The sequence below is a fragment of the Prionailurus viverrinus genome, chromosome E2, assembly GCF_022837055.1.
Source record: "Prionailurus viverrinus isolate Anna chromosome E2, UM_Priviv_1.0, whole genome shotgun sequence".
Lineage (NCBI taxonomy): Eukaryota > Metazoa > Chordata > Mammalia > Carnivora > Felidae > Prionailurus > Prionailurus viverrinus.
The window spans coordinates 45,487,802-45,513,587 of NC_062575.1; the positions used below are offsets into that span (position 1 = coordinate 45,487,802).

Consider the following 25,786-nt stretch of genomic DNA (forward strand, 5'->3'; position numbering starts at 1 on the left):
GCGTAAGTTGCATCAAAACACACAAAAACAAATTAACCAAATCCCTCACATGAGTCACACTCAGTTAAAGCTCACATATATCAACCTCAAAGTTACAACGTTGTAATCACCTGCCCTTTCACTGTCATACAATTCATCCGAGACTTGGGTACAGTCACACATCACTTTCACATACTTTGTATATTTCACTCAACACCTTGGACAATATCAAGTGCAAACCATCTCATACACGTAACCAAGAATCAGACTCAGAAACAATCACTTGTCACAGATACATTTCCTCACATCACAATTTGAGATGGGGTTTCTGGACTTTCAACAAGGTTAGAAATCTTTAGATCTGTCCCTTCTGGCAGGTAATCTGTACTAGCTTCCACCCCTCTCTGTCAATTCTGGTATCTCACACACACTTAGACGTCACATGTCGCTTCATGCCTCTCCCACGCATATATGCAAGGCTCAGTACGCGCTCGCCCCGCCCCTCTGGGTCCCCCGGGTCTCGGGCAGGTCCAGCTTCCTTCCTTCTCGCGACACTCACTACAGCCAACCTCTCCTGCTAGTATGGTAGACTCAACACAAACAGCCTCCCACAGAATGTTACAAGGTCACTGCTCGCATAGCCTCGTCGCCCGCAAGCGTGCGTAATCAATCATACTGTCTCAAATGGCCCCTCACGCATAAGCCACGTCAAATTACACCACCTCATAATCACGGAACGTGGCCGTGTTCGCCGCGTGAACTCACACGGGTATACAGCACGACCGCTATTTCAAACGGCCTCAAAAACGTTTCACAAACGAGTTTCCTCGCGTTTGACAACTCAGTCGGTGTAACGTACATCTTCTTCCTCTTGTGCCGACTCACCCTCGGGCACTCGCACCTTCCGACTCAGACAACATATCTCGCATCGCCACCTTACAAATGAAAGCCGGATCCCTCCGCACCAGACAACAACAATCCTCTCAAACCACAGCACGTGCGCGTCCACGTTGAGGGGGTAGGGACAGCCACGGTGCCAGGCCTCAAATCCGCCCTCAGAGGAATCCGAGGTCCAGAATTCAGACCCCAAATTCGGGTCTGAGCCTTGGAAACGGGGAGGTTGTGACATCACTCGAGGCCCGAACGAAGCTGCGCAGGTACATCCCGAAGCCTGGAAGATTTACCTGGTTCAGTTCCGGGGGGTTTTCCCTTTCGGACTACGTTTCCCAGAAGACACTGTGGTCCAACGCCACTTCCGGTGGGAAAGTCGGCCGCAGAGGGCGGTGAGGCAGTGGTGTGTGCCGGGCGAGGCGTCCGGCCTCGCCTGGAATGCGAATCAGAATTTGGACGAGGACCTTTCCTGAGGATGCTGAAGGTAAGGAATCCTGGAGCTCGAGGGCTTGGTAAGAGGAGTGTCTGGAGTGTTAGGCCTCTTAAGTGTGGGAGCTGCCCTAGGGTGGATAGATTGGGTTGTTTTGAGTGTGTGAAGGAAACTATAGAGTTTAAGTGTATAAGTAAATTTGGCTGTTTGTTGTGACAGCGACTGGATTCGGGATCGTGCTTTTGTGACAGTGTAATTGTCTGCACGACCTTTTGTGTGAGTGGGGTTTGTATGTGATTGTGACTGTGATTGCGGGTGGTTATTTGTGTAAGCCCCATATACTTGCATAAAAGAGAAAAGCACAGTTCCACAAATCACCTAATCAGTCAGTTAGGGAGACATTCCAGTTAGTCACTTGTAGATTCATACAACACAAGGCAAAATCACATTATCCAACCCACGTTTATCATCACACATCCTTGGACAAAGCCACAAGTATGGTAAAACAAAACAAAATAACCCCTCCCCAACCACAAACCGCCCTCATACCCACTTAGCCCTTATCCCCAACAATTATCTGAAGAACTCGTACACATCACCAAGTATCATAGAAACATAGTTACCATGGCCACAGACAATGTCTACTCCACATCACCTCAAGGTCACACAATTTTTAAGCTTCAAGAAAGGCTTGGTTGGGGGCTCAGGCCGCAGAGTATGCAACTCTTGATCTCTGGGTTGTGAGTTCCAGCCCCACGTTGGGTGTGGAGATTATTGGGGAAAGGCCTGGTGTCTCCTAGTTCTCCACTCTCTACCTCACTACTTCTGCCATTCACCTTAAAAAACCTAGAGTAGGAGGAAATAATGGCACTATTGCACATCCAAAATCAGTGTCTAAGATTATTTATTATGTACTGTTTCTTATCTGAAATGTTCATATTAACTTTAAACATTTTTTATTATATTACTTCATTTAAACTAAAGTTGTCTGTAATTCTTCAACCACTCTGAACACCTTATTACAAATGCTTTCACCTTCCTTATATGCATACATATATGCATATATATATATATTTGTGCATATATGTATGTTTTCCCGCCAAAGATTAGACTACAATACACGTTGTTTTGTAATTCTTTATTATAAGATATTTAGGTCTTTTTGTCTGTACTCAGGAATAAATTTCAGAAGATTTTCCAGGATGCTTCCAGGTGTGATTTTTTTTTAAGAGGTTTATTATTTTTTCTTAAGTTTATTTTGAGAGAGTGAGTTGGGGGTGGGGGGCGGGGGAGAGAAAGAATCTCAAGCAGGCTCCTCACAGGCAGCAGGGAACCCAGTGCAGGGCTGGAGCTCACGAACCCATGATATCATGACCTGAGCTGAAACCAAGAGTGGGACGCTTAACTGACTAAACCACTCAGGTGCCCCCAGGTGTGATTTTTTAAATTTCACCAGTACTTCAAACTGAAGTCTCAAGTATTTATTTTGTTCTGGAAATTTTTGTTCTATTTATTTTTTCTTTTCCATCTGTGTACCATCAGTCTCTATTTTTGAAATTCTTGTGAGACATTTGTTGGAACATTTAAAAAAATTTTTTTTAATATTTATTTTTGAGAGAGAGAGCGTGAGTGGAAGAGGGGCAAAGAGAGAGGGAGATCCAGAATCTGAAGCAGGCTCCAGGCTCTGAGCTGTCAGCACAGAGCCCGACGTGGGGCTCGAACTCACAAACTGTGAGATCATGACCTGAGCCGAAGTCGGGCGCTTAACTGACTGAGCCACCCAGGCACCCCTCGTTGGATCGTTTTGATCCAAGTGATCATTGGATCATTTTCTATCCCTGATCTTTTTGTAATATCTATTTCCTTTACCTTTTCCCTTTTATTTCAGTGAAGATCTTGTCAGGATAAGTCTGAACATGTTGGTTGGGTCCATTTTATCATAGGGTTTGGACACTGGTCTGCCTCTCTAAATCTTTCTTGCTAAAACACCTGGCTCCAGTCTTTCTTGAATCCATCCTGTTATACCTGGCTTCCCTCCTTGTTTTGAGTAAGGTTGGGATTTGTCCAATTTCTCTCTAACAGTTTATGTATGTGTGTATGGGGACTGGGCATAGTAGACATGTAGGGGGAAGAAAAATGTCATTCTACGTTAGCACTTTGGGTGCTAAGAGGCAAGACCATCTGATGTCTTTTTTTTTAAACCCCTTTCATCCAGCAATACTTTCTTTGGACTGTGAGTTTCTTCTAAAGTGGAACTAAGAAGAGGACTAATAAATACATTGAATTCTAAAAAAAGCCATGGCCCATGTAAGTTGGTGGGTTTTTTTGTTCCTAATTGATACAGTCTTTTTATATATATATAGTCATAGGAGTATTAGCATTCTTTATCCTGATATTGTTGCCCAATTGATTATCATACAATAACTGACTAGTGAGTAAGTGTTGGTTTCAAAAATTCAAAGTCTTCCTTTTTTGCTCCTCTTCTTTCTAACCAGTGTTCTTATACTCATTCAGTAAGTCATTTTTCATTTCCCATATGCTCAGCCTTCTGCCAGGGGAAGGAGAGAACAAAAATACTGTTCTTTTGAAGGAAATATGTTTCTCTTGTCAAAAATATGTTTCTCTTGTTTGATGAGGTGATTTAATAATTATTTATTGAGTACCTGCTATGTGACAGGCACTCTTGTAGGTAACTATGAATAAATCAGTGGCAGGGGTGGGGGGCAGGGGAAAAAGACACCTACAAATTGTCCCTTATGAAACTTAACTTGTAGTGAGAGAGAGAAAAAGTAACTAATTTATATAACACCAGACTTAAGATTTAAGGCACACAGGTACACACACACACACACACACACACACACACACACACACACAGTGTGTATATGTAAAGAGTAAAATAATTATAAGATAAAACAAAGACCAAAAAACAAATATATGTCCTATCAGTAAATATACATGATTTTTAACTCACCTATTAAAAGAAAAAGGCCTTTAGATTGAGTCTCAAAAACTCAACTCTCTGCATTAGACACTTAAGTGATTCAGAAAATTTAATGAAAGGATGGATAAAGTATACCAGACAAATGGAAACCAAAAACAGACAAAAATTCAGGCTATATCCCACCATTAAACATGGCAAAGAAGGGCACTATGTAATTCTAAGGTATACATTTCAAAATGAAGACAAAATAGTTACAATGCACATGTATCAAATAGTATACCATCAAATTTCCTTGAGCAAATAGGAAAGCAGATAGAAGAAAGTGGTAGAGGATACTAATTAACCCTTTCAGTCAAAGTCAGGCCAAGTGAACACATTTTGTAAGGATGAAATACTCCATCAAATCTACCTTTTTGATGTATATTCAATTCTGTATCCTAGTAATGATGAATATACATTCTTTTCAAGTCTCCGTAGACCATTCAGAAAAAATGATAAAATATTAGGCCACACTGAAGTCCAAATAAGTAGAAATGATAAACCATGTTCTCTGAACACAAATGCAGCTAAGATAACAACAAAATCAGAAAAATAAAGTTACTCTTAGCAACAATTTGTAAAATCCATCTTAATAACTCCTGGATCAAAGAAGAAATATAATCTAAAAGCAAAGGATTTCTAGTACTCAATGATAGTACTATATTTTGGAACCCATGGGATTTAGTTTAAGTAAGACTCTAAGGGAAAAGTTACAGCTTTAAGTCCTTCTAACAAAAATAATGAAAATATTTAAGTTGAAAGGAAGTAGTAGGAAATATGGAGGGGATTTATAAAAATAAAAATTATATGTGTTAGAAAACAGGAAAAACATTATTAATAAGATAATATGACAAATCTCAAATTAGGAAAGAAAAAGAAAGCACAATATAAAAATTTTAAAGGGAAAATCCACAGAAGTGAAGGATTTTGAAAAAATACTTTATTGGATTATTTGCAAATGCATCCATGTATATACTATTTTCAGCTACTCTCACTTCTTGAGATCTGAATTTCTGTTTGATATAATTTCTTTTTGTTTTTAATTTTATTATTATTTTTTTAACATACATTCATTTTTTGAGAGACAGAGACAGTGCAAGCCAAAGAGGGACAGAGAGAGGGAGACAAAGAAAACGAAGCAGTGAGAGAGAGCTGTCAGCACAGAACCTGATGAGGGGCTCAAACCCACAAACTGTAAGATCATGACCTGAGCCAAAGTCGGGTGCTTAACCGACTAAGCCACCCAGGCGCTTCTATATCATTTCTTTTTAGCTGAAAGATCTTCCTTCAGCATTTCCTATAGTTTGTGTTTTCTGATGATAAATACTCTCAACGTCCTTTATGTGAAAATGTCTTTATTCTACGTTAATTTATAAAATAAGTCAAGAAATGCATCCTCTTCTGTTTTCTGGAAGAATTTTTTGAATGGTGTTATTTCTTCCTTAATTGTCTGATAGACTTCAACAACAAATGCACCTGTGGTAGGCAGAATAATGACCCCCAGTATTATCTACATGCTAATCCTGGAACCTGTGAATATGGTATCTTATCTGGCAAAAGGGAATTTGCAGATGTGATTAAATTAATGATTTTGAGATGGGGACATTATTTTGGATTATCTGAAGAATCAGGGTCAGAGGGAGATGTGAGAATGGAATATGCATACTCCTGGCTTTGAAGATGGAGGAAGGGGTCCATGACCTACCTAAGTGGCCTCCAGAAACTTGGCAAGGCAAGGAAAAGGCAAGGAAATAGACTCTTTCCTAGAGTCATCAGAAAGGTACACAGCCCTGCTGGCACCTTGAGTTAGTCTACTGAAACCCTTGTTGGACCTCTAACATACAGACTGTAAGATGATAAATGTGTTGCTTTAAGCTACTGTATTTGTTGTAGCAGCAGTAGAAAGCAAATACAATGGAGTTTTCTTCATGGAGAGACTTTAATTTCTTTAATTGACAGGGTTTTTGGGGATTTTATTTCTTCTTGAATTAAGTTAGTAATTTATCTTGTAAGGAATTAGTTTATTTCCTTTTTGATGTCAAATTTATTAGCATAAAGCTGTTTATAATATTCTCTTATTATCCTTTTAATGCCTGTCAGATATTGATAATTCATGTCTATTTTTCTTGGTCAATATACAAGCAATTTATCAATTTTATTGATCTTTTCAAAGAACTAGCTTTTAGTTTTATTGATTTTTCTCTCCAGTTTACCATTGGTTAGATTGCTATTTCATTGATTACTGATCTTATTCTTTCCTTCTTTCTGCATACTTTGTGCTTAATTTTCTCTTCTTTTCTGAGTTCATAATTCTGTTTTTTCTTTTAGCGATGGGCCACTTAGAAGAGTCTTCTTTAACTTCCAAATTTTGGGGGACTTTTTAGATCTTTCTGAATTCTGAATTCAGGTCTTTCTGAATTTCTTTCTTAATTCATTTAATTCATGATTTACTTCTGTTGTGGTCAGAGAACATACTCTGGAACGTTGATCCTTTTAAATTTATTGAAACTTGTTTTATGGTCCAAAATGTGTACTGTCTTGGTCAATGCTCAATGTGCATTTGAGAAAAAAAAGGGGTGTTATACTATTGTTAGATAGCATGTTTATCAATGAAATCAAGTGTTCTATGTTTCTGATCTTTTGGTCCCTTGGTCTATCAATTACTGAGAGAGGACTGCTAAAATCTACAAATAAAGCTGCAGATTTATCTGTTACAGTTCTGTCAGTTTTGCTTTATGTGTTTTGAAATTCTGTTAGGTGCGTGCATATTTAGGATTGCTAGGTCCTCTTTTTTTTTGTTTGTATTTTATTTATTAAAAAAATTTTTTTAATGTTTATTTTATTTTTGAGAGAGAAAGAGAGAGACAGAGTGTGACTGGGGGAAGGACAGAGAGAGGAGACACAGAATCTGAAGCAGGCTTCAGGCTCTGAGGTGTCAGCACAAAGCCTAATGCAGGGCTCAATCTCACGAACTGTGAGATCATGACCTGAGCCGAAGTCAGCACTTAACCGACTGAGCCACCGAGGCGCCCCTGTTTATTTATTTATTTTTAAGTGATCTCTACACCCAACATGGGGCTCAAACTCACAATCCTGAGATATGAGTTGCATGTTCTTCCAACTGAACCAGCCAAGTGCCCCAAGATTTCTATGTCCTCTTGATGAATTGATCCCTTTATTATGAAATGTTCCTTTTGGTAATACTCTTTTTCTTGCATTCTGTTCTCTTTATTAATATAACTGCTTCAGGTTTTTTTTTATTGTTACATCATGGCATATCTTTTCCCTATCCTTTCATTTTAACTGATTTTAAGTGTATCTCATATAACAGCACATAGTGCAGTTCTACTTTTTTATTTAGTCTGATAATCTCTACCTTCAAGTATCTAGACTAGGGGTTGGCAATCTGTGGCATGCTGGCCTAGTCCAGCCTACAGCCTCAATCTATGAAGGATTCTGCATTTCTGAAGGGTTATAAATAAATAAAGAAGAATATGTGGTGGGGACTATATGTGACTTATAGAGCCTAAAATATTTACTAAGTGAGCCTTTTCAGAAAAAGTTTGCTGACCTCTCCATGGACTGTTTAAATTCAATGTAATTATTAAGTTTTAATTTATTTTCTTGTCATCTGTTCTTCCTCCCCCCCCCCCCCATTTTCCTGCCTTCTCTTGGACACATATTATATTTTTTAGTATTTCATGTGTCTCCACTACTTTTTTAGTATTTTATTTATCTCCATTATAGGATTATTAGCTATACTATTTTTACTCTTTTATTGTTTTAGGGACTGTTTTAAGGTTTCCAATATGCTTTTATTTTGATTTTTTAAGTTTACTTATTTATTTTGAGAGAGAGAGAGAAAGCAAGCACAAGTGGGGAAGGGGCAGAGAGAGAATCCCAACTAGACTCTGTGCTGTCAGCATAGAGCCAACTGCAGGGCTCGATCTCATGAACTACGAAATCTGACCTAAGTGGAAATCAAGAGTCAGATGCTTAACCAACTGAGCCACCCAGGCAGCTTCCAATATGCCCTTAAAAATAGATAATTATAGTCTTCTAGTATTTAAAAAGAAAAAAAATTTTTTTTTTACATTTGTTTTTGAGAGAGAGAGACAGGGCGCGAGTAGGGGAGGGGCAGAGAGAGAGACACACACACAGAATCTGAAGCAGGCTCCAGGCTCTGAGCTGTCAGCATAAAGCCCAACGTGGGGCTGGAACTCACGAACCATGAAATCATGACCTGAGCTGAAGTCAGACGCCTAATCAACTGAGCCACCCAGGTGCCCCACAGTCTTCTAATTATTTTATACAACTTCACAAATAATGCAGAAATCTTATAGCTAGATACTTCCATTTTCCCCTCACACTTTTTTTCTGTTGTCATATATTTTATTTTTAAATACATAAAACCACAGTGCTTTTCTTTCTTCAATTATCTTTTGAAGAAATTCTGAAATTAAAATGATATCTTTTCTATTTACCCCCCAATTTACCATTTCTGGTACTCTTCATTCCTCTGTGGATAGAAGGTTTTACCTAATGTCAATATTTTGTCCCCCTGAAGAACTTGCTTTAACATTTTTAATAACACAGGTCTTCTGTGCTACAAACCTCTCAGCTTTCATTTCTCTCAAAAAACAAACCAGAATACACACACAAAACCCCAAGCTTTATTTCCCCATCAATTCTGAAAGATTTCAGTTGGATATAGAATTAGGGGTTGACAGCTTTCTTTCAGCATTTTAACGATACTATCTTGCCTCCATTGTTATTAGATTTTTTTTTTTTCATTTTCCTTGGTGTTCAGTGGGCTGTTTATAATGATCATAGGTATAGTATTCTTTGTGTGTTTTTTTCCAAACTTTTATTTAAGTAATCTCTACACCCAATGTGGAGCTCTAACTCGTGACCCTGAGATCGTGCTCTCTCAACTGAGCCAGCTAGGTGCCCCTAGTATTCTTTGTTTTTATGTTACTTGGGGTTCATTTAGCTTCTTGAATCTATGAGTTGCTTTTTTAAAAATGAAATTTGGGAGTGCCTGGGTGGCTCAGTTGGTTAGCTCTGGTCATGATCTCATGGTTTGTGAGTTCAAGCCCCACGTTAGGGTCTGTGCTGACAGCTCAGAGCCTGGAGCCTACTTCAGATTCTGTGTCTCCCTCTCTCTCTCTCTGCCCCTCCCCCACTTGTCCTCTCTCAAAAATAAATAAATAAATATTTAAAAAATGAAATTTGAAAATATTTTCCCAAATGTTTCTAAAGATTTTTTTAGCCTTGTTTTGCTCTTCTGAGTCTCCAATTACACATAGGTTGGATTGACAAGTGTCTCATGGAACATTATGGCTCTTTTCGCTTTTAAAATTTTTTTTCAGTCTTCTCTCTGGACTTTCAGTGAGTGATTCCTATGGACTTGTCTTGAAATTTACTGATCTTTTCTTCTGTTGTGTTTATTCTGCTATAGATCCATCCAGTGAATTTTTATTTCTCAATTTCAGGATTTGCCTTTGGTTCTTTTTAAAAGTACCTAAAGTTCTCAAATCTTTGCTAACTAATTTCAACATCTGAATCATTTATTTGTTTTTCTATTAGGTGATTTTCTTTTGAGTATGGGTCACATTTTCTTCTTTTTTGTATTTCTAGTAAATATTTTACTGGTAATCTAATGATTAAAAAAATTCTTTTTAATGTTTATTTTGAAGGAGAGAGAGAGAGACACACACAGAGTGGGGGAGGGGCAGAGAGAGAGGGAGGAACAGAATCTGAAGCAGGCTCAAGGTTCTGAGCTGTCAACACAGAGCCCAATGCAGGGCTGGAACCCACGGACCGTGAAATCATGACCTGAGCCGAAGTTGGGCACTCAACTGACTGAGCCACCCATGTGCCCCATACCCCTAATGATTTTTGATTGTGTACTCAACATTGTATATTATATATTGTTGACTGTGATTCTGAATCTTGTTAATCCCCTATTAGAGAAGAAATAAGTTCTACCAGATAATTTATATAATTATACATAATGTAAAGCATGATACTTAAAACACCATGGTACTGATTTATAAATAGATCAAAAGAATGGAATAGAAAAATCTAGAAATGTACCTGCAAATGGTAATTTAATATGGATAAAAGTGACATTTCAAAACAGTAGGCTAATGATGGACTTTTTTATTAAGATATAATTGGCCTGTCATGTTAGTTTTGGGTGCACAATATAGTTCAGTGTATGTATATGTTATGTATATGTTACAAAGTGATCACCATAGTGAGTCTAGTTAATATTCATTACCACACATACTTACAAGTTTTTTTCTTGTGATGAGAACTTTTCAGATCTAGTCATTTAGCAACTTTCAAATATACAATAGAGTATTTATAACCATAGTCACCATGTTGTACATTATATCTCCCAAGGGTTTATTAATTTTATCACTGGAAGTTTATAACCTTTTGACCACCTTCTTCCATTTTGCCCACCCATCTCCCTGTGCCTCTGACAGTCACCAGTCTGTTCTCTGTACCTATGAGTTTGATTTTTGTTTTCTGTTTTTAGATTTCACACATAAATGAGATCATGTGGTATTTGTCTTTCTCTGTCTGACTTACTTCACCTAGTATAATGCCATCAAGGTCCATCCAAGTTGTTGGAAATGGTAAGATTTCCTTGTTTTGTTTAATGGCTGAATAATAGTTGTGTGTGCGTGTGTCTGTATCACATTTTCCGTATCCATTCATCCTTTGGTGGACATTTAGGTTGTTTTATTGTGTTGCCTATTATAAATAATGCTGCAGTGAACATGGAAGTCCCAGTATTTTTTCAAGTAGATATTTTCATTTCCTTTAGATAATTACCCAGAAGTGGAATTGTTGGATCATATGGTAGTTCTATTTTCAGTTTTTTTGAGGAATCTTCATATTGTTTTCCCATAGTAGGTTTATCAGTTTACATTTCTCACCAACAGTGCACAAGGGTTCCCTTTTCTCCACATCCTTGCCAATGCTTGTTATGTATTGTCTTTTTGATAATAGCCATTCTAACAGGTACAAGGAGATATCTCATTGTGGTTTTGATTTGCATTTCCCTGATGATCAGTGATTTTAAACACCTTTTCATGTAACTGTTGGCTGTTTTTATGTCTTCCTTGGAAAAATGTCTTTTCAGATCCTCTTCCCATTTGTATTTTTTAATTTTTTTTTAAATATAATTTATTGTTGGGGCGCCTGAGTGGCTCAGTCGGTTGGGCATCTGACTTCAGCTCAGGTCATGATCTGGTTCATGAGTTTGAGCCCCCCATCAGGCTCTGTGCTGACAGCTCGGAGCCTGGAGCCTGCTTCAGATTCTGTGTCTCCCTTTCTCTCCGTTCCTCCCCTGCTCATGCTCTGTCTCTATCAGTCTCTCAAAAATAAATGTTTAAAAAAAAATTAAAAATAAATAAATATAATTCATTGTCAAATTGGCTAACATACAGTATGTACAGTGTGCTCTTGTTTTTTGGGGAAGATTCCCGTGATTCATCACTTACGTAACAACACCCAGTGCTCATCCCAACAAGTGCCCTCCTCGATGCCCATCACCCATTTTCCCATCTCCCCCGTCCCCCATCAGCCCTCTGTTTTTTGTATTTAAGAGTCTCTTATGGTTTGCCTACTTCCCTCTCTGTTGTAACTATTTCTTCCCCTTTCCTTCCCCCATGGTCTTCTGTTAAGTTTCTCGAGTTCCACATATGAGTGAAAACATATATCTTTCTTTCTCTGACTGACTTATTTTACTTAGTATAATACCCTCCAGTTCCATCCACGTTGCCCCAAATAGCATGATTTCATTCTTTCTCATTGCCAAGTGGTATTCCATTGTATATATAAGCCACATCTTCTTTATCCATTCATCAGTGGATGGACATTTAGGCTCTTTCCATAATTTGGCTATTGTTGAAAGTGCTGTTATAAACATTGGGGTACATGTGCCCCTGTGAGTCAGCATTCCTGTATCCTTTGGATAAATTCCTAGTAGTGCTATTGCTGGGTCATGGGGTAGTTCTATTTTTAATTTTTTGAGGAACCTCCACATTGTTTTCCAGAGCAGCTGCACCAGTTTACGTTCCCACCAATAGTGCAAGAGGGTTCCCGTTTCATAATATCCTTGCCAGCATCTATTGTTTCCTGAGTTGTTAATTTTAGACACTCTGACGGGCATAAGGTGGTATCTCAGTGTGGTTTTGATTTGTATTTCCCTGATGATGAGTGACTGAGCATCTTTTCATGTATCTGTTGGTCATGTTGATGTCTTCTTTGGAAAAGTGTCTATTCTTGTCTTCTGCCCATTTCTTCACTGGATTATTTGTTTTTTTGGGAGTTGAATTTGGTAAGTTATTTGTAGCTTTGGGATACTAACCCTTTATCTGATATGTCATTTGCAAATATCTTTTCCCATTCCATCAATTTCCTTTTAGTTTTGTTGATTCCTCTTCCCATTTTTAAATCAGATTATTTATTATTTATTTTCTTTTGCTATTGAGTTGTAGGAGTCCTTTATATATTTTGAATATTAAATCCTTATCAGATACATGATTTACAAAAATTTTCTCCCTGTAAGTTGCCTTTTCCTTTTTTTGATAGTTTCCTTTGTTATAAAGAAGGTTTTTAGTTTGATATAGTCCCATTTGTTTATGTTTGCTTTTGTTGCCTTTGCTCTTCTGGCTCTTCTTCTGCTCTTGCTCTTCTTTGCTCTTCAAATCCAAAAAAACCATCACCAAGACCAGTGTCAAGTACCTTTACCTGTATGATTGCCTCTAGAAGTTTTATAGTTTCAGGTTCTACATTCAAGTCTTTAATCCATTTTGAGTTGATTTTTGTGTATGGTATAAGGTAGTGCTACAGTTTCATTGTTATGCATATGGCTGTCCAGTTTTCCCATCACCATTTACTGAAGAGACTGTCCTTTTCTCATTGTATATTCTTGGCTCCTTTGTCATAAATTAATTGACTGTATGTGGTATTTGGGTTCCCTGTTCTGTTTCATTGATCTGTGTGTCTGTTTTTATGCCAGTACCATACTATTTTGATTACGATAGCTTTGTAATGTGGTTTGAAATTAGGACATGTGATGTCTCCAGCTTTGTTCCTTTTTCTCAACATTGTTTTGGTTATTTGAGGTCTTTGGTGGTTCCGTGCAAATTTTAGGATTGTTTGTTGTATTTCTGTGAAAAATGCCACTGGGATTTGAAGGATTACATTGAATCTGTAGATTCCTTTGAGTAGTGTGGACATTTTAACAATGTTAATTCTTCCATTTCCTTATGCATAGAATATCTTTTCAGATGTGTCTTCTTCACTTTTCTTTCATCAGCATCTTACAGTTTCCATGGTATAGTTCTTTTACCTCCTTGGTTAAAGATAGACTTGATGAATGGTATTGGATAGCTAGGTAGCCATGTTGGAACATAATAAGCCCAGTCTTTATCTCATGTACCATATAGGATAAGCTCCAATTAAATTGAGTCATTTAAGTTTTTAAAATGCAATTATAACATTACCAGATTAAAACATGGGAGAATTCCTTCATAACTTTGATATGAGGAAGGACTGCCTAACTAAGACTCAAAATTGTAGGAACTAAAAGAGAAAGTATTAACAAATTTGACTACATAAAAATAAAAAAACTTATGTATGGCAAGAAACACTGGTAAGCAAAGTCAGAAGAGAAATTACAAAATTGGGAAGGTATTTACAATTCATGTACAGATGCTAAACTTATCTAATTTATAAACACTAAGAAATTTATTATTTTTTAATTTTTTTAACATTTATTTTTGAGAGAGAGTGCACACGAGTGGGGGAGGGGCAGAGAGAGAGACACACACACAGAATATAAAGCAGGCTCCAGGCTCTGAGCTGTCAGCATAGAGCCTGACAGGGAGCTCAAACTCACAAACCATGAGATCATGACCTGAGCCAAAGTCAGATGCTTAACCAACTGAGCTATCCAGACACCCCTATAAAGACTAAGAAATTTAAAAAAGAGACCAACAGCCCAGTAGGATAGAGTCAAAGTATATGAACAGAGTTTTCACAGGAAAAGAAACATAAAAAGCCCTTTAAAAATACTCAATAAGGGGCGCCTGGGTGGCGCAGTCGGTTAAGCGTCCGACTTCAGCCAGGTCACGATCTCGCGGTCTGTGAGTTCGAGCCCCGCGTCAGGCTCTGGGCTGATGGCTCAGAGCCTAGAGCCTGTTTCTGATTCTGTGTCTCCCTCTCTCTCTGCCCATCCCCCGTTCATGCTCTGTCTCTCTGTCCCCAAAATAAATAAACGTTGAAAAAAAATTAAAAAAAAATACTCAATAAATAATTCAAGAAATACCAATTAAAATTCTACTGACATACAATTTCTTTACCTTATTAAATGGATAAAAACAAAATATTTTGAAAAAAAACTTTTCTGGCTTTGCTGTGAGGAAACAGTTACTCTCATATATTGCTGGTATCTGAGAAAATCGTCCAGCTGCTGTGGAGGGCAAATTTGATAGCATCTACCAAAATTACAAGTGTGTTTTCCATTTTGACCTAGCAATTTGATTTCTGAGATTTTCTGTTACAGATATATCTGTGTATATACAAAATGACACATTTATAGAAGTATTCATTGCACTGTTGCTTATTATAGCAAAAGATTAGAAACAACCAAGTGTCCATTTATAGATGCCTGGTTAAATAAACTATGATAAATACAAAAAATGGGTGATATGTACCTATAGGAAAATAAGGAAACCATTAACCTTAGAATTCAAAAATCAAATACAGAACAATGTATATATTATAGTACGTTACCTTTTGTGTAAAAGTGTGAAAAATTATACATACATATGTATTTATAATTGCTTAAAAACTTTGCAAAGACATACAAAAAAAACCTTATAAAATTGCTCATCTATAGCGGTTAGGAGGTGGGAGACAATGGAAAGGAAAGGGTTGGGAATAAGACCTCTGAATGTTTATCTTTTTTGTTGTTGTTGTTCTGAACCATTTAAGAAAGGAAAATAAAATATAAAAATGAAAACCTGTCATTAAGGTTGGTTATTTTTTCTAGTCATGTTTGGCTACATAGATACAGTGACAGAGTAAGAAAAGAGATTTATTAGGATTCAGGCTTTGGTAAACAAGTATGAAAAGGAAGTTCATCTTAGCAGTCATTATGAAGTTAGATGATTAGTTGAACATAGAATTTAAGTTGGGTAAGAAGAGAAGAGGTATGAGTGGGGTGAGTGACAATGTAAAGGTGACCAGAGATTGCACTGTAACAGCACAGAACCTGCTTGGAATTCCCTCTCCCTCTCTCTCTGCCCGTCCCCTGTTCATGCACGCATGTTGTCTCTCTCTTTCTCTCAAAAGAAATTAAATGATTAAAAAAAAAAAAGGTGGGGCGCCTAGCTAGGTGGCTCAGTCAATTAGGCGTCCGACTTTGGCACAGGTCATGATCCCGTCATTGGTGAGTTTGAGCCCCACATTGGACTTTCTGCTGTCAGTGCAGAGCCTGCTTTGGATCCTCTGTCTCCCTCTCTCTCTCTGCCCCTCCCCTGCTTTCTCTCCCTAAAATAAAATAAAACATTAAAAAATAATAATAAAGGTGACCAGAGAGAAGGACACTTGATATTTTGGAGATGTTGCAGTTACTAGGGTAGTGACCTGAAGAGTAAACTAGAGAGGAAGGCAAGATCATTGGAGAGGAGGTGAGAGAATTGGGAGGCCAGGATAATAGATGGAATACTTATATAGATATTTGAAATTACTGAAATTAATGTAGGAGTAGTATTGGAGATAGTGGCACTGAGCCAGGAGTAAAATTCCTAGGGGGGAAAAAGCCGGATGTCAGCTAATCACTATAATAAGTAGAAATAATGCATGTATAGTCTGATAAAATGATGACATTAGATTTTAGAGAAGGCGGGACAGTTGTTGGCACCAGCACTGAGGAGCAGAGAGGACAATGTGAGATTGAGACTGTAGGAGAAAAACCAGCCACCCAGCTAAGATGTCCTCACTGGAAGTGCTGTTGTCAGGGAAGAAATGGTTAATTGAATCACACATGAGAAATCTTCGAATTTTTCCACAATTTTTACTTTTTCAAATCTACATTATAGGAATTGGTGTAGGTTCTCACTGGATAGGGAAACATTTTTATATTCTAGCTTCAGAAGTCATTTCTGCTATACTTTAAGTTGAGTAAGTTAACTTGTTTTCTCAGGATCCGGTTCAGGGGCAGAGAACATAGTTCCTATACAAATAGTGTGGGGGCATGTCCAGATTACACTGAAGAAGGGCATATGGGATGGGAAATGTTGTTCTATCTATCCTTGGAAAATACAAGCTATACTAGATATTTACTAAAGAATTTGCCTGAAAAGTAAAAAATGCTTATGACATGAATCATAATAATGAAGAAAAATCTTCAAGTCCTTTTTCTCAAGATGGAGGTTTTCATGACACATCTGGAAAGATTAAAAAATTTCCAGCTATTTAACTTAGTTGGGAACTTCTACTTATTTTTTAAATTTCTAGATGACAGTTTTCCACCGTGTGTAAGGGATGTGTCTGCAGAAATTTAATTTTTTTTAAAATTTTTTTTTTTAACGTTTATTTATTTTTGAGACAGAGAGAGACACAGCATGAACGGGGGAGGGGCAGAGAGAGAGGGAAACACAGAATCGGAAGCAGGCTCCAGGCTCTGAGCCATCAGCCCAGAGCCCCACGCGGGGCTCAAACTCGCGGACCGCGAGATCATGACCTGAGCCGAAGTCGGACGCTTAACAGACTGAGCCACCCAGGCGCCCCTGCAGAAATTGAATTTGTTTTTTTTTAATTTTTTTTCAACGTTTTTATTTATTTTTGGGACAGAGAGAGACAGAGCATGAACGGGGGAGGGGCAGAGAGAGAGGGAGACACAGAATCGGAAACAGGCTCCAGGCTCTGAGCCATCAGCCCAGAGCCTGACACGGGGCTCGAACTCATGGAGCGCGATATCGTGACCTGGCTGAAGTCGGACGCTTAACCGACTGCGCCACCCAGGCGCCCCCAGAAATTGAATTTTTAAGAACCTGTAGGCACTCCACGTGAGTCCCACTGAACCCTTTTTTAGTTTATTTTTGAGAGAGAGAGCATGAGCAGGGGAGGGACAGAGAAAGGCGGGGCAGAGGATCCAAAGCGGTTCTGTGCTGACAGCAGAGAGCCCAATGAGGGGGCTTGAACACATGAACTGTGAGATCATGATGACCTGAGCTGAAGTTAGACGCTTGACCGACTAGAGCCCCCAGGTGCCCTGAATCCCTTTTTGACACGTTACAAGCTTCCAACCTTTGCCTATATACTCACTATCCACTATATACCCTACTCCTGTCTTGCATGTTTTCTTTTAGCACCTCTCCTTCCTTTTGAAAAATATTTCTTATAATTTCAAAAATAGTACTGTGATTTGTCATTTTAGGGGTTGGTGATGTTCAAAGATGTGGCTATAGATGTCTCTCAGGAGGAATGGGAATGCCTGAACTCTATGCAGAGGAGTTTGTACAAAGATGTGATGTTGGAGAACTATAGCAACTTGGTTTCACTGGGTAAAATTATCTGCCTCTTATAATTTAGAATGTGTTTCTTGGTTTCTTGTTTTCTGCTTTCTTTCCCATGCATGTTAGGGCTACTTTTCAAATAACTAGGTGACTTTTCTCTTTGCAGAGAAATGAGCACACCTAGATAGAGGTGCACATTCATTTTCCCTTTTCCCCATCCTTACACCTTCCTCTGGTACTTACAATTGACATTCTTCCTTGATAATTAAAGAACAGAATTGGAATTCTGTACCAGGAAAGTTTATGCTTAATTATTTAATATTAACTTAATATTAATTAATTATTAATTAGTTCAGTGGTCAAAGACACCACTTCATCTTTTGTTTTCATTTGCACTGTACTAAACCTGCAGGTGCCCTAGCATAGGTTAAAACTAAATAGCTTTCCCAATTAATGTAGCAATGGGCTGCATCAAGAAGTATCACTTACTATTTAGTGCTCAAATGAACACTTCCATTTCCTACAACTAATGTGCTGTCTTTTAAACAATTTGCATTTGGGAGTTACAGTCTAAGAACTTTTCACATATCATTGAAAAATATCTGAAATAAGGATACTCAGGAAGCTGTTTTTTTTTTTTTCCTCATAGCAAAGTAGGGACAGAAATCTTATCAAATTTAAGCAGCATTTTATCACCTATTTATTTGTGTTTTTTTTTAATCTTGAGTTTACCTAAATATGAGTGTTTAATTTTTTCTTTTTTATTCTGTAGAGTTTATCAAGTGTCATGTTGTGCTATAGTTTATTTATTTTGATCAGTTCTGAATCATAGTATTTGGGTACTTTGATTTCCACTTCATCTCCATTTCTTTTCTTATAACCAGGACTTTCTATTTCTAAGCCGGCTGTGATCTCTTCATTAGAGCAAGGGAAGGAGCCCTGGATGGTTGTGAGGGAAGTGACAGGAGAACAGTGCCCAGGTGAGTAAGCAATGATCAGGAAGCAGGAAGCTGTTCCAAGGAGTAGGCCAAGTGGTCAGAATGTTACGCTGGGAAAGTTATTTTAGACACATTAGGGAAAATCTGATTTCAAAACTAATTACAGGGGTGCCTGGGTGGCTCAGTCGGTTAAGCATCCGACTTCGGCTCAGGTCATGATCTCGCGGTCCGTGGGTTCGAGCCCCGCGTCGGGCTCTGTGCTGACAGCTCAGAGCCTGGAGCCTGTTTCAGATTCTGTGTCTCCCTCTTTCTCTGATCCTCCCCTGTTCGTGCTCTCTCTCTCTCTCTCTCTCTGTCTCAAAAATAATTAAATGTTAAAAAAAATAAAAAAAAACCTAATTACAGCATTATGTAAACAAACAGTGTAGTAGTACTGGCATAAAGACAGACGTATAGATCAGTGGAATAGAATAGAAAGTCTGGAAATAAACCCTCAGCTATATGACCAGATGATTTCAGACAAGGGTACCAAGACCATGAAAGGACTGTATCATTAACAAATGGTGTAGGGAAAACTGGATATCCGCATGCCAAAGAATAAAGTTGGATCCATACCTTATACCATATATAAAAATTAACTCAAAATGGATCAAAGAACTAAATGTAAGACCCAAAACTAGAAGAGAACTTAGGGAAAAAGTTTCATGACATTGGATTTGGCAGTGATTTCTGGGATATGACACCAAGCAAGGTATAGATAACCAAATCAAAAATAGATAAATGGGAGTACACCAGACTTAAAAACTTCTATTCATCAAAGGACACAATCAATAGAGTGTTTATTAATTTTTAAAAATGCCTATGAGTTGCTTTACTGGGTGACAAGAATATCTTTTTTTATGTGTTAACAGTAGTGGATCAAGAACTATGTTCTAATGTTATAGTAGGAAAAATTAAGATTGATTAGAAATTGGTAAAGTTAAAGAAAATTACATTGAGGAAGTAGAGATGGCAGAGGGATGACTGGGAAGGAAGGAGGTCATCTAGGAAAGTGTAGGGTCCTGGAGGCCAAGGGCAGGTCCATTCTACACATTAGAGGTCTTTGATGATATCTGCGATTCAGTATAAATGCTCCAGAACTGTGTATATTTCTCTTGTTTTAAGCCACATCAGCTTTGTTCTTTGTTATATCAGCTCTAAGAAACTAATATGGAGGGAATCATGGAAAAATGATACCTACTCTCCTAAATGTTTTGTTTTCCTTTAAAGTGTCATTCTTCTATCAGTTTTTGATGCCTGGCCATGCCTTTTTTTGGTATGACAAGTGACTTGTTGTATCCTAGACATTTTAGTTATTATGTTAAGAGAGTCTTTTTTCTTTTAATTTTTTTAACCTTTATTTATTTTTGAGAGAGAAGATAGCGCAAGCAGGGGAGGAACAGAGAGAGGAGACACAGGATCCAAAGCAGGCTCCAGGCTCCAGGCTCCGAGCTGTCAGCATAGAGCCCAATGTGGGGCTCGAACTCACAAATCACGAGATCATGACCTGAGCCAAAGTTGGATGCTTAACCGACTGAGCCACCCAGTCACCCCAAGAGAGTCTTGAGTCTACTTAAATCTATTGAAATCTCCTATGTTAGCAGAAGTCTTGCTGTTAGGTTTAGTGCATAGATCTGGCCTACTTTTGTAGTCTTTACAGCTTAGTAAAGCTGTACAGCTTAATTTTAGCTGTACAGCTTAGTTTTCAGAGCCCTTTCAATACTATTCTGATATGCTTTATATTCTGGTACTGCCGGGACTCCTGCTCAATGGTGATATCTGCAGAGACAGAAAGCTACTGTGGATCCCCAGTGTAGCTGGGCTACCTTGTGTGGGATGAGGGAGGCAGAAGCCATTGAGATACATTGAGCTTCACTGAGATACAGAAGCCACTGGGCATGGATTTCCTTATGTCACTGGGCAGAGGACACAGGGAGATGCAACACTCTGCTAATAGTACCTTTCTGGGTGAATCAGTCTGTCAGCCAGTGCCCTGGTTGTGAAGTGGGAGCTTGTACATCAAGAGACTTTCTCTTGCTGCTGTTAGTGGTAGATCGGTCACTGAGAATTCTTGCCGCTTCTGCAGCCAGCTGATGAAACTGTTGCTAGGATCTAGGTTGTGGAGCAAGTGCTAGGAATCCCACTAAGTCTGTTGGGCTTCCCTGCTCCTGGTCTTTTGGCTAGATAGAGTAGCTTTCTCTAGGTGTGTGTATGCGCACGCACACCCGTTATTGGTTGCAGGCCTGCTGTCCAGTGCCCATTATGGGGGTATATGAGAGATAAAAAGAAAACCCAGGGAAAAATCTCCTGGGATGATCGTAAAATAAGAGGATCCTAAGCTCACCTTGTCCCACAGATACACCTGGGTAACACCTACATCAGTGTGAATAACCCAGAGAATGACCTGAAGACTGCCAAAACAGACTGTCCACAGCTAAGTGTAGGGAAGCCACCACATTGAAAAGGGTGGGAAGGGCGAAGATGTGGGCAGGAGCTAAACTGACCTGCAAGACTGTCTGCTGGAGGGAGGGACACCACAGGCAATGACAAGGAAGAGGAGCAGACCCCACCCTAGGCATCCCGGGCATGGGAGACCCACACTGGGAAGATGAATCCCCATAATATTTGGCTTTGAAAGCCAGAGGGGCTTAACTTCACAAGTTCTTAAATCAGTGGCACCTAATACCTGGAACTTTAAAAATTCAGCAGGCTCAACTCTGGGAGAGCAAGGACAGTGATAGGATACTGAATCCCCACCCTTAAAGAGACAGCATAACAAACAGCCCTGGTGAGATATAGCATAGAAGCAGCAATTTGAAAAACACCTTGGATACATAGGGGGATTTATTTGCTAATCTCAGAATGTGTGTTGGAGGGGCAGGGACCTGCGGGAGACTTCTCCAAGAACAAAAGAGCTGGTGGGCACCGTTTCCCTCCCTGATTCCCAGCAGAGATACTTGCAAGAACCAGCACAGTATGCACACTCTCCACCTACTTTGCCAAGGACACTATGCCCTGTCCCTTGCTAACAGTGGACTTGCCCTCAGCTGTTCTCTAGAGTAGCTACAGGTCCTCTTCCACTGCAGACCAGTGCAAACCTTGCTCACACTGCATGCCTTCCCCCATGTTCTCCTATGGATCTTGCCCCTCCAACCTGGCCTGGCAGGAGTCTCCAAAGTGGGGCCACAAGCGTGACTGTGTAAGTGCCTCCAACAGGGGCCAGCACCACTTCAAAGTGACTCCTGCCCTGGAAATGGGAAGATAACCACACACACCAGTTCGAACTTGGGCCCAGCAGTGGGTGGGGGGCTGGCATCTGGTCTGACTGCTGGCCCTGCCCACCAATGAAAGCCTCTCAGGAAATAACACAAAGAGAGTGTCTTGAAGTTTGGTGCTACTGCATCTCTGGCAAACCCTCAAGCCCCAGACTGGCCCACTAACAACACAGGCACCAAGCTCTGCTCAGAACAAAGCCCACTAACAACACAGGCGCCAAGATCTGCTCAGAACAGGCAAAGAGAACCTTTGCAGATGACTAGACTGGAGGTAAATGTGGCTCAGCTACAGCAATAGGGTACATGTGACACACATAGGAGACACCCCTAAAGTGCCAGATTCTGGTAAACTGAGGATACTACACTGAGGGAACAACAGGACCTCGTTATAAGGCCACCACTTTCTGGCACCTAGGTGGCTCAGTCAGTTAAGCGTCTGACTCTTGATTTTGGCTTAGGCCATGATCTCATAGGTTCATGAATTCAAGCCCTGCACTGGATTGTGTGCTGGCAGCGTGGAGCCTGCTTGGGATTCTCTCTCTCTTTCTCTCCCCATCCTCTGCTCGTGTTCTCTCTCTTTCAAAATAAATGAATGAACATTAAAAAAAATAAGCCCCACTTTCAAGAGGAGACATGGCTGACTTTCCTAACACATAGAAACAGACACAGAGAGCTAGGGGAATATGTCCCAGTTAAAAGAACAGGACAAAAATCACAGCAAGAGACATGAGTGAAATGGAGATAAGTAATACGCTTGATAGAGAATTTAAAGTAATGGTCATAGGGGCACTTGGGTGGCTCAGTCGTTTGAGCATTCGACTTCAGCTCAGGTCATAATCTCACTGTTCTGGAGTTCAAGCCCCAAGTCGGGCTCTGTGCTGACAGCTCAGAGCCTGGAGCCTGTTTCAGATTCTGTGTCTCCCCCTCTGTCTCTGCCCCTCCCCCGCTCATGTTCTGTCTCTCTCAAAAATAAACATTAAAAATTTTTTTGAAGTAATGGTCATAAAGATAATCACTGGGCTTGTGAAAAGAGTGGATGGAGGAACTCAGACCCTCAATCAAGAGATAGAAAACATTTAAAAAGAACCAATCGGAGATGAAGAACTCAACTTAGATTAATAATACACTACATAGAATAAATAGTAGACTAGAGGAAGCAGAAGAATGGATCAATGACCTGGAGGACAGAATAATGGAAAGCAATTAAGCTGAACAGGAGAAAGAAAAAAAGAATAATAAAAAATGAAAATAGATTAAGGGAACTCAGTAATACCATCAAGCATAATAATATTCACATTGTAGGGATCCCAGAAGAAGAAGAGAGGATAAAAGGAGAAAATGTATCTGAGGAGAAAATAGCTGATTTCAACATACACAACAAGTTGTAGTAACCAAAACATTATGGTCCTGACACAAAATTAGACACATAGATCAGTGGAACAGAATAGAAGATCCAGACATAAACCCACAACTATATGGTCAATTTATCTAGGACAAAGGAAGCACACATACCCAATGAGAAAAAGACCATCTCTGCAACAAACGGTGTTGGGAAAACTGGACAGCTACATGCAAAAGAATGAAACTGGACTGCTTTCTTACATCATACACATGAATAAATTCAAAATGGGTTAAAGACCTAAAAATGAGACCTGAAACCATAAAAATCCTAGAAGAGAACACAGGCAGTAATTTCTCTGACATTGGCCATGGCAGCATTTTTCTAGATATGTCGCCTGATGCAAGAGAAATAAACTATTGGGACTTCATCAAAGTAAAAAGCTTCTACACAGCAAAGGAAACAATCAACAAAACTAAAAGACAATCTACTGAAATTTGCAAATGACATATCCAATAAAGGGCTAGTATCCAAAATAGGTAAAGAACTAATACAACTCAACACCCAAAACCAAATTATCCAATTAAAAATTGGGAAGAAGACATGAATAGACATTTCTTCAAAAAAGACATACAGATGGCCAACAGACACTTGAAAACATGTTCACCGTTACTGATCATCAGGGAAATGTAATTCAAAACCACAATGAGATTGATACCACCTTACATCTATCAGAATGGCTAAAATCTAAAACAAGAAACAAGTGTTAGGATTTGGAGACAAAGGAACCCTCCTGGTGGGAGTGCACACTGGTACAGCCACTGTGGAAAGCAGTATGAAATTTCCTCAAAAAATTAGAAATAGAATTCCCATATGATCCAGTAATTACACTACTGGGTGTTTACACAAGGAATATGAAAACACTAATATGAAAAGATATATGTACATATATGCAATATGTATATTGCAGCATTATTTACAATAGCCAGGATATGGAAGCAAACCAAGTGTCCATTAATAGATGAACTGATGAAGATGTGGTGTATATATACTATGGGATATTACTCAGCCACAAAAAAGAATGAAATCTTGCCAGTTGCAACAACATGGATAGATCTAGAGGGTATAATGCTAAATGAAATAGAGAAAAACAAATACATGATTGCATTCATATGTGGAATTTAAGAAACAAAACAAAGAAAAAAAAGATCCAAAAAACACTCTTAAATACAGAGAACAAACTGATGGTTACCAGAGGGGAGGTGAGAGGGAGGATGGCTGAAATAGGTGAAGGGGATTAATCGTACACTTAATTGTGATGAGCAGTGAGTGATATATAGAATTGTTGAATCCCTGTATTGTACACTTAAAACAAATTTAACATTCTGTGTTAATTTTAGTGGATTTAAAAAATAAACAGGAAAAAAACAAAAAAGAAAACCCAGAGAACTCACCATGTGGTAGTTCCTCAAGGCCAGAGAATCCAAATCAATAAACCTTCTTCCTTCCAGCTCTCAGAATTATTTTATTGTTGTGTGGTAGTTAATTTCTAGGGTTTTTAGTTTTATTTAAGGGAGAGGCAGGAAAGAGTGAGTCTACACTATCTTTGTAATTGAGATTTTAAATCTTTTCAGAATGAACTTTAGAATATGCATTTTCTGTGATATTTCCTTTGATTTCTTTAAGGAGGTGGGAGATCATAAAGACAGCGTGTATGTGGAGTACTTCTGGATTTTTTTTTCTTTTTTTAAGTGTATTAGAGAGAGAGCATGGGGCAGGGGCAAAGACAGAGGAAAAGAGAGAATCCCAAGCAGGCTCCGTGCTGTCAGGACAGAGCCCTTTGCAGGGCTTGATCCTACGAACCATGGGATCATGACTTGAGCTGAAATCACAAGTCTGATCCTTAACTGATTGAGCCACTCAGGCATCCTTGGAGTACTTCATTTTTACTTTGCCACCACCACCACCACCACCAATCTTTTTCTAGTAGCATGTTTGTTTGTATTTTTTTGCTTTTTCTTAATTGTCATTGTGTGCTCTTTCCAAAGCAACTTAGTGAAACAACCAGTTTTCATATTCACTTCATCTATTGGTATCAACAGGGAGGAGAACAAATAAAGCTGACTTCTGGCAGGCATACACCTTGGCTGTTGTGATCATCTTGGATCTTGGATAAGCTTTATAGTTTTTCCTTTAATTTGTAGGTCTTTAATCCATTTAGAGTTTGTTTATTTATGGTGTATGGTAGGGGACCAGAGTAATTTTCTTTATATCTATAGCTAGTTCTAATATCATTTATTAAATTATTCTTTCATCATTGATCTGTAATTCTTCCTATGTGAGTCTGCCTCTGGTCTTTCTA

General features: G+C 38.9%; 1 protein-coding gene across 5 annotated transcripts in view; it reads left to right on the forward strand.

Moving 5' to 3' along the window:
- The first annotated feature begins 1,182 nt into the window (after positions 1–1,182).
- ZNF461 (zinc finger protein 461) overlaps positions 1,183–25,786 on the forward strand; it is a 34,403-nt gene continuing 9,799 nt past the window's right edge. The window contains exons 1-4 of one of the 5 annotated variants that reach the window (XM_047836863.1): positions 1,183–1,354; positions 3,516–3,607; positions 17,734–17,881; positions 18,718–18,813. In XM_047836863.1, coding sequence (XP_047692819.1) covers positions 17,764–17,881; positions 18,718–18,813 — 214 coding nt within the window. In that variant the 5' untranslated portion in view covers positions 1,183–1,354; positions 3,516–3,607; positions 17,734–17,763. Of the gene's footprint in view, positions 1,355–3,515; positions 3,608–10,874; positions 10,934–17,733; positions 17,882–18,717; positions 18,814–25,786 lie in introns of those variants that run through there. The other 4 variants (XM_047836861.1, XM_047836864.1, XM_047836862.1 and 1 more) reach the window with 4 other exon arrangements.